Source organism: Bison bison, unplaced genomic scaffold, assembly GCF_000754665.1.
Source record: "Bison bison bison isolate TAMUID 2011002044 unplaced genomic scaffold, Bison_UMD1.0 scf7180017864472, whole genome shotgun sequence".
NCBI classification, from domain to species: Eukaryota; Metazoa; Chordata; class Mammalia; order Artiodactyla; family Bovidae; genus Bison; species Bison bison.
In genome coordinates this window covers 9,551,504-9,561,050 of record NW_011495033.1, presented here as the reverse complement: position 1 = coordinate 9,561,050, position 9,547 = coordinate 9,551,504, and the positions used below count along the sequence as shown (strand labels likewise).

The 9,547-nt window shown below is 48.6% G+C and overlaps 1 protein-coding gene across 1 annotated transcript in view; it reads left to right on the top strand.

The window, feature by feature from the left end:
* Window positions 1–9,547, top strand: part of HEATR9 (HEAT repeat containing 9) — a 17,875-nt gene that overhangs the window by 3,763 nt on the left and 4,565 nt on the right. Inside the window, exons 4-12 of the mRNA XM_010861512.1 lie at window positions 1–95; window positions 344–470; window positions 688–744; window positions 944–1,000; window positions 1,602–1,659; window positions 2,035–2,165; window positions 7,795–7,977; window positions 8,349–8,441; window positions 8,535–8,654. The exon at window positions 1–95 is cut by the window's left edge and continues 24 nt beyond it. Coding sequence (XP_010859814.1) covers window positions 1–95; window positions 344–470; window positions 688–744; window positions 944–1,000; window positions 1,602–1,659; window positions 2,035–2,165; window positions 7,795–7,977; window positions 8,349–8,441; window positions 8,535–8,654 — 921 coding nt within the window. The remainder of the gene's footprint in view (window positions 96–343; window positions 471–687; window positions 745–943; window positions 1,001–1,601; window positions 1,660–2,034; window positions 2,166–7,794; window positions 7,978–8,348; window positions 8,442–8,534; window positions 8,655–9,547) is intronic.

The following is a 9,547-nucleotide window of genomic DNA, read 5'->3' as shown; positions in this document are numbered from 1 at the left end:
AAGCCCGAGCTGTACACACACTGGTATACCCTGTATGATCGCCGAAAGGAACGGGAGGCCCAGAAGACACTGCGGAAAATGAGAGATCACCCCAGGTGTGTTTCGTCCCTTCCTGTTCTCCACGCCCTCCCCATCTTCTAGGAAAGGACAGAAAGAGAAGAAAGGGGTGGAGTGGGGCTGGGGGGCTGGGGTGGGGCAAATCAGCCTACAGACCCCCGAGGAGACCCTGGGGTAGATGGAAGCTGATCTGAGCTGGGCTGAGGACCAGAGGCAGAGGAGAGTCCGTGAAGTAAGGAGGAAGGGAACGAGGGGACCGGGGCTACCTGTGTGATTTCTCCCACAGGTACCTCAAGGAGGGTACCCTCAGCCAAAAGCTCCGTCTCCCCATGAGCAAGCTGACTCGCAGGTCTCCGGTGGAGTCCAAGCCCTTAGACCCTGCTGGGGAGCCCCTGAAGTGGCAACGGTTAAAGGTCAGGCAACATGGCAGGGGCCGGGGCAGAATGGGGAGACTCTTTCTGAGGATGCCTTTACCTCGGTCTCACACTATCCTTCCACCCTCAGACCCTGCCGGCAAAATGGAGTGGGGGGAGGAGAGTGGATTGGGTGAGCTCCTTTCACTTTGAAGGAAGCATGGTAGAACTATATTTGTCCCTTTCTTCCCTTCCACTGGCTTCCCTGGATGGGCAGGAACTCACAGAAAGCCTGAAATCTCCCAGGGAGGATGAGCAGCTCTACGCAGCACAGGTGAGAAGTGGCAAGGGTGGAGGGGTGTGGTTACAGGCCAGGTAGGAGTTGGCTGAGCTGGTGAGGAGAAAGATGCTGGAGGTGGAGGGCAGGGAGGGAGTGATGTTCCAAGAACAACCTCCAGCAGTGTCCAGAAGGTGGCAGCTCGCAGCGGTGGTGTCCAAGCTCTCTCCCTTTTCCTCTCCCCCTGTTCCTGCAGGCTCTGGGGTGCCTGGGGGTCAGAGACAAGTTTGTCATGGACGCACTGTGTCAGGTGGTGAGTCTGGGGCTGCACAGAGTCCAGGAGAGGAGGACACAGGGCCCGCGGTCTGCAGAGCCTTGGGACCTGAGCACAGACAGGGGGCCCCAGGGTCAAGGACGATGGGTCAGATGCCAGAAGGAGGCAGCCGCCTTGTGCGACATATGCCCATCTCATGCCCTTGGCTTCTTTAAAGGGCAGCTTGATCTTAAAGGATGGGGAAGGGGGGATCTGAAGATTCCCTTTGTCTGACAGAGAAGTTGACTTTGGGGGTGGGGGTGGGCTGTGTTCTTACCCATAATCTCATTTAAATCTTCTGATACTAGAACTAGTTAGCAGGAGCTGTATTGTTCTAATGAGAAAATGAAAGCTCTGAGAGGCCAGGTGACCTGCCCTAGGCCTCATGGCTATCAGACACCAGATAGTGAGGTGAACAAAAGTCTTACTCCTAAGTTATGGTCCTTCCATCGCATCACCCTGCCTGCACCTGTGTTTGAACATAAACAGGTCGCTCGGTTTCCTCATCTGTAAAATGAAAAGTTAAGCTGAGCTGATCCTGAAAGCTCCTGATAGTCCACCACCTTAAGGCACGTTCCCACCCCCTACCCCCTTAAATCAGGCCCAAGCCGGTCCGGAGAAAGTGAAATATGAGGCCTGTCGAGCCCTGGCCATCCTGGGTGAGTGGGTCCTCCCCTGGGTGGGAGTAGGGGCAGGGGAGGAAGCAGGCAGTGTAGCCGCAATCCACCTTTAGGGAAGGACAGAAGACAGTGGACGGCGCCCCCACTGCAACCCAGTCATTGGCAGGTCTGGGAGTGATCCGAGGGATTGTTGGGCAGAGCGAGGAAGGTGGAGTGAAGAGGGAGAAGAGATGGGAGGGAGACAGAGAGCAGGCTCTGGGAACTGCGGTCACGCTCAGCCAGCTGCTCTGGTGTCCTGGGGGGATGGCCGACCGTGGGACCGAGGTTGTGAGGACGCAGAGGAGTCAGGTGGAATCTGGCAGAGAGGAGCCGCCCCGGAGGCTCCGCCCTGACCTGAGGCTCCTCCCTGTCCAGGATGCCTGAAAAAGCACGTGATCCAAACTCTCATCAAGAAGTTGAAGGGGCAAAATGAGGGGCAGAGGATGGATACTCTGATAGCACTTCGGACAGCTCTGAGTTCCTGGGCTGCTGTCCCCAGAGATCAGGTGACTGTGGGGGAAGAGTCAGTCCCCGGGGCAAGGTTGGACAGGTCATCAATGGTGCTGGCTGGGGGTTAAGCTGGGGCGAGGGTACCTAGCTCCTAGCTCTGATAGCGGGGGACGATGTCCTTGTGGAGGCCCCTGTGGAATAGGTTGCCTGGACAGAATCACTGGCGTAGCTCCTGAACTGGTCATACCACCTCTGAAAAGCCAGCTTTCAGAGTTGTCATTTGTCCTGCTCTAAAATGGATATAGTAGTTATAGCATCGTTGAGAAGATTAAATGAGATAATATATGTAAAGCACCTACTTCAATGCCTAATTATTTTTTTATATATATTTATTTATTTGGCTGCACCAGGTCTTATTTGAGCCATGCAAACTCTTAGTTGTGGCACGTGGGATCTAGTTCCCCGTCAGGGATCGAACCTGGACCCACTGCATCGGGAGTGTGGAGTCTTAGCCACTGGTCTCCATGAAAGTCCCAGTGCCTGTGCTCTTTCAATGACCACGCCTCATTATTATTATCATCCTTAAAATAACCTGTTAAAGGAAAACCTCTGCCCAGAAGGGACAGGGACCAAGAAAGTCTGCTGACACTACTTGAGATTTTTCCCCTTTAGGGTCCTCTTATTTTGACCCCGTCACTGTTCCACATGAAATAGAATTCATTACATCCACTTACTCAACAAACATATTGAACAGCTATCATGGGCCAGACATCATCCTAGGCCCTTGGGATATGTCAGCAAACCAAAGCAGGCAGAGATCTCAGCTTTTGGTAGAGCTTACATTCCAGTGGGGTGGGGGAAGGGGAGAGGGGAGACACGTGAAAGTGAAAGTCACTCAGTCGTGTCCGACTCTTTGTGACTCCATGGACTATACAGTCCATGGAATTCTCCAGGCCAGAATACTGGAGTGGGTAGCCTTTCCCTTCCCCAGGGGATCTTCCCAACCCAGGGATCGAACCTAGGTCTCCCTCATTGCTGGCAGATTCTTTACCAGCTGAGCCACAGGGGAAGCCCGGGGAGACACGTAATAACCAACAAATTTCATTATATAGTACGTTAGATACAGCAAGTGCAATGGAAGAATTATGTAGAGGGATGAGAGTGATTAGGATGATCAGGGATGAGAGTGATCAGGAATGCTGAGTGCAGATGAAATGAGTTGCGATTTTAAACACGGAGGACAGGGGAGGCCTCATGCGGAAGTCGTCATTTGAGCTCAAGCACGAAGGTGAGGGGTGAGCCTTGCAGATATCTGAGAGAAGGCATCCCCAGCAAAGGAAGAATCGAGGCAAAGTCCCGAAGGCAGGGGCAGGCTTGGTATGGGCAAGGAACAGCAAGGAGGCCATGTGACAGAAGTGGAGCGGGAACAGAGAAAGCAGGAGGAAATGAAGTCGGGTCAGAGGCGCTAACAGGAGACTGGCGCATATGTGGCCTTCTGGATGACTTTACGTACTTGAGCTTTTCTTCTGAGTGGAATAGGTTTTTGAACAAAGCAATGATGTGATCTAACTTATGTTTCAAAAGTTCACTCTGGGGGACTTCCCTGGTGGTCCAGTGGTTAAGACTCTGTGCTCCCAATGCAGGGGGCCTGGGTCCAATCCCTGGTTGATCCCTGGTCGGGGAACTAAGACCCCTTATGTGGCACAGTGGCCAAAAAAAAAAAAAAAGGTTCACTCTGACTGCTCTGTTGAAGAAAGATGGGCAGGGGATGAAAGGCAAAAGTGGAAGCAGAGAGACCAGTTGTGCTCAGTCACTTCAGTCGTGTCTGACTCTCTGTGACCCCATGGACCATGGCCCACCAGGCTCCTCTGTCCATGGGATTCTTCAGGCAAGAACACTGGAGTGGGTTGCCATTTCCTTCTCCAGCAGTAAAGTATGAAGTGAGTGAAGGGAGTGAAGTGAAATCACTCAGTCGTGTCCGACTCTTTGCAACCCTATGGACTGTAACCTCCCAGGCTCCTCCATCCATGGGATTTTCCAGGCAAGAGTACTGGAGTGGGGTGCCATTTCCTTCTCCAGAGAGACCAGTTAGGAGTTGTTAAAGCAATCCTCGTGAGACACAATGGTGGCTTGGACCACAGTGGTTGCAGTGGGGTTGGTAAGCAGTTTTAAGTTCTGAATATGTATATATGTATTAATATTTATTGGTTTGTTTTGGCGGTGTCGAGTCTTGCTTGCGGCATGCAGGATCTTGTAGTTGCAGTATGTGGGATCTAGTTCCCTGAACAGGGATCAAACCCAGGCCCCCTTCATTGGGAGTGTGGCGTCTCAGCCACTGGACCACAAGGGAAATCCCCTGCATATATTTTTAAAGTAAAACTCTGACAGGTTAAATGTGAGCTGTGAGAGAAAGTGAGGAAACAAGGAGGAAGCTGAGGCTTTTGCCCTAGAAACGGAAAGGATGGAGTTGTCATCAACTAAGAAGGAGAATGAGTTTCCCTGATAGCTCAGTTGATAAAGAATCCACCTGCAATGCAGGAGACCCCGGTTCGATTCCTGGGTGGGGAAGATCACCTGGAGACAGGATAGGCTACCCACTCCAATATTCTCGGGATTCCTTTGAGGCTCAGCTGGTAAAGAATCTGTCAGCAGTGTCAGAGACCTGGGTTCAGTCGAACCTGGGTTCAATCCCTGGGTTGGAAAGAAACCCTGGAGAAGGGAAAGGCTACCCACTCCAGTATTCTGGCCTGGAGAATTCCATGGACTGTATAGTCCATGGGGACAGGACTGAGCAACTTTCACTTCACTTCAAGATGGAGAAAGCTGCACATGCAACAGGCTTGGAGGTAATATCAGAAGTCCAGCTGTGGACAAGTTATGTTTGTGACGTCTTCTGGACATCCAAAGGAAACAAATAAGCAGCTGGATATACAACTTGGAGTTCAGAAGCCTGAACTAGTGGAAGAGATCTACAAGTTGCCAGCATATAGGTAGCATATCATGTCATTCAATAAGATGAGATCACTAAGAACCAAGAATCAAGACTTGGGGCACCCCAGTGTTAAGAGGTCAGAGATAAGAGGAAGAACCAGTAAATACTAAGAAGTAGCCAACAGGTAGGAAGACAACCAATAGAATGGTATACTGAAAATCAAGTAAAGAACATTTATCAAGGAAAAGGAGACAAATCAACCATATCAAACAATATAAGGACTGAGAATCCATACAATGGATTTAACCATGTGGGGATCATTGATTATCTTTTTTTTTTTTTTAATTTTATTTTATTTTTAAACTTTACATAATTGTATTAGTTTTGCCAAATATCAAAATGAATCTGCCACAGGTATACATGTGTTCCCCATCCTGAACCCTCCTCCCTCCTCCCTCCCCATAATTGATTATCTTAACAAGAACTATTCTGGTGGGGTGGTGAAAGTCTGAATGGAGTAGGGTTAAGAGAAAATGGGAGGAAAGAAGGGCAAGATGGCAAGAATAGGCAACTGTCCAAGTTTTTCTGGATAGAGCTGTAGTCAGCAGCAGGGGTAAATTCTAGAAAGAGAAAAAATAGCAGCCTGTTTCAACGCTGAGGGTTAACGATCCAGTCGTCAGGAAAATGATCGTTTTGAAGAGGGTGGGAAGAGTTGGGCAGCAATGTTCTTGAGAAGATGAGAAGGGATGAGAGCAAGCACGTAAGAGATTGGCTTTATCTTTTTTAATATTTTTATTTATTTGGCTGCACCAAGCCTTAGTTGTGGCATGTGGGATCTTTAGTCGCACGTGGACTCTTGGTGGCAGCATGTGGGCTCTAGTTTCCTGACCAGAGATCGAACCTGGGCCCCCTACAATGGGAATGTGCAATCCTAGCCACCAGATCCCCAGGAAAGTCCCCAAGATTGACGTTTTTAGATAGATGGTCATGGTCCACAGTAACGTGGAAAGGAAGGAATATGGGTGCAGGTGTTGAAAGTTGGACAGGAGTGGTGGTAAGTGTCTCTGGAACTTCTTTTCTAGTTGCTTTTATTTTGCTCGATAAAGTAGGAAGCAAGGTCATCAACTTAAGAGAATAGAGAAAGAAGTGTTAGAGGGTCCAGAGGAAGGAATATGAATTAGGAAGTTGGGAAAGAGAACTGCCCAGGGAAAAGCAGTCTGACCATTAGGCATCATTAAAGGTCTACATAAGGTTTGTGTTCATATACTTCAAGCAAGATTAGCCATCATAACTTTGATTTCCTCTGGGAAGTGCATGCATAGAGTTGGTGGAGAGTTTAGTACAATAAAGAGGGGCTAAAGGAGTTCAGGGACCATGGAATTGAAGCTGGGTAAAAAGGGAAGAAAGTGAGGAGGAGGGCAGAGTTGCTCAATGAATTGTTAGTCTTCATGCAGTCCAACAACTTTTTTAATAGAGTGATTTATTAGCATTAAATATACAAAAAACATTCACTTTCATTTTTATTTATAAGAATCTGAAAGTAAGGAATATAAAAGTTACAGATAAATTCTTTCACTAAGAAAAGTTTAAAAAATAAGCAACGGAGATAACACGATATGCCTAAGTGATAGATCTGACCATGTACTTTTATAAACCCTCACAATCCCCCGCAGATACATCTATACTTACATAAAAGAACTCATCTTTTATGTAATAGCCAAGTAAAAACTCCCAATTCCTGTTTAGAAGAATTCAATTAACAACAGGAATAAATAAAAGCACTCTGACCACACTATACAAATGTAAGGAACTTTTACAGACAATTTACGATAGAAAAAATACATGAATAACTAACCCACATATATACTCACGTACAGGTAATGAAATAAGTTCAAAGTAAAGCTATTTAATATACTCCTTTTAAAAAAACTCATTGGCATATAGTTGCTTTACAATGTTATGTAATGTTACAATGTTTTCACTGTACAGCAAAGTGAATCAGTCATTCATACATATTGTTGCTATTTAGTCAACAAACTTGGACAAAACATGTCCAACTCTTTGGCAGCTCCATGGACTGCAGCCCACCAGGCTTCTCTGTCCGTTGGATTTTCCAGGCAAGAATACTGGAGTGGGTTGCCATTTCCCTTTCCAGGGGATCTTCCCCACCCAGGGACCGAACCCATGTATCCTGCACTGGCAGGCAAGTTCTTCACCACTGGGCCACCAGGGAAGCCCCGTACATACTTTTTTGGATTTCCTTCCCATTTAGGTCATCACACAGCACTGAGTAGAGTTCCCTATGCTATACAGTAGGTATAACAATAACTGCTGACATCAGAGGAGAACCAGAAAGACAGGAGGAGAGGGAGTCAGAGAAAAGCTGCAGTAACGGGTAACGATGAGTCCCTCTGTGGGAATTAACGGCTGACGTAGCACCAAGGACAAGGTTATGGGAGGAGAGGCGTCGGGTCAATGACCTGTGTATTTTTTTCAAATGTCAAGAGCTGAGACAGCAGAGGTATTAAAGAGAGTAACGCCAACCCACCCACAAGAAAAAGTCATAGAGAAGTGAAAGGCTGTGAGCTGGGAGCAAGTAGATGGCAGCAAGAAGGAGGGAAGTGGGTAAACTAAGCTCTTGATAGGAGATTCCTTCTAGGGAAGAGGGAGAAGGGGCTGGAAGCAGTCTTGAATTGCCCTCCTCACAAAGCCTGGCCAGAGACCTAGTCCAACCGGCCCATCTCCCTCTCAAGAGGACTCAGGTGGAGGATGAAGAGAAGCTGGTGCTGGCGCTGCTGATGCTGATAAAGAAGTCAGGGAACAAGGCGGCGGTGGAGGCGGCCCTGTGCTTGGGGTTCCTGAGGCCCCACAGCAACGTGGCCCGAGAGTACTTGCTGCAGTGCCTGTGTCAAGGGCCGAAGACCCAGCAGATGAAGGTGTGAGGGGCGGGGGGCCGGGCTCCCCGGGGACCCCTGGGGAAACGGTGCTGACTCTGCTGGGCTCTGGACCCTGTCATCCTCATCCCAGAGAAAAGGAGCTTCAGCAGGGAGCACCACAGGGTCCTCTGTGTGTTTGTGAATATGTATGTGGGTCACGTGGGCGTAAGTGGACACAGATCTGTGTATATTCCATTCATTCACGTATGGGCACATGTGCACACACGTGAACTTGCGCTGTCACTCATGAGGCCAAGAAGGAGGAGAAAGGACTCTGCCTGTTTCCTACAAGTTCTAGCCCTCAAGCGTGCTTGGCCATCCAAATGCCTCTTGGTCTGGTATACGCCACCCCGCCCTGCCCACCCCCACAGGCACTCACTGTGCTGGTCAAGATAATGGGTGTGCACTCAGCCACAGTTGTCAGGAGCATCCTGGACCAGCTGTCTTGTTCCAGCGTCCTGGAGGTAAGCTCTCAACTGCCTAGTACCCTTCCTGCTCCAGCACAAGGATGTGCTGGGGGATGAGGAAGGCGGTCTGTCCTTTGTGTCTGCCCTCAGCACCGTTTTGAAGCCACGCAGATGCTCAAGGCCATAGGGCTGGAATGGATCCAGGCACATGGTCTGGAAGAACTCACATTTGACCTACTCAGGAGAAAGACATATAATGAACCCTTCTTCGTAAGTGAGACCAACACTCCCAAGCCCAGGCAGCCCAAACCTGTCTCTTCACCTTTCTCTAAAGGACCCCTACCCTGCCTTGGCTCCCCCCACACTGCCCCCCAAAGTTCAGTTCAGTTCAGTTGCTCAGTTGTGTCCAACTTTTTGCAACCCAATGCACTGCAGCAAGCCAGGCTTCCCTGTCCATCACCAACTCCCGGAGCTTGCTCAAATTCATGTCCATCGAGTCAGTGATGCCATCCACCACCTCATCCTCTATCGTCCCCTTCTCCTCCTGCCTGCAATCTTTTCCAACATTAGGGTCTTTTCCAAGGAGTCACTTCTTCATATAAGGTGGCCAAAGTATTGGAGCTTCAGCTTCAGCATCAGTCCTTCCAATGAATATTCAGGACTGATTTCCTTTAGGATTGACTGGTTTGATCTCCTTGCAGTTCAAGGGACTCTCAAGAGTCTTCTCCAACACCACAGTTCAAAAGCATCAATTCTTCAGCACTCAGCTTTCTATATTGTCCAACTCTCACATTCATACATGACCACTGGAAAAACCATAGCTTTGACTATGTGACCCTTTGTCAGTGAAGTAATGTTTCTGCTTTTTAATATGCTGTCTAGGTTGGTCATAGCTTTTCTTCCAAGGAGCAATTATCTTTTGATTTTGTGACTGCAGTCACCATCTGCAGTGATTTTGGCACCCAAGAAAATGAAGTCCATCACTGTTCATTGTTTCCCCATCTATTTGCCATGAACTGATGGGACATGAACTGATGGGATGCCATGATCTTAGTTTTTTGAATGTTGAGTTTTAAGCCAGCTTTTTCACTCTCCTCTTTCACTTTCATCAAGAGGCTCTTCAGTTCCTCTTTGCTTTCTGTCATAAGGGTGGTGTCATCTGC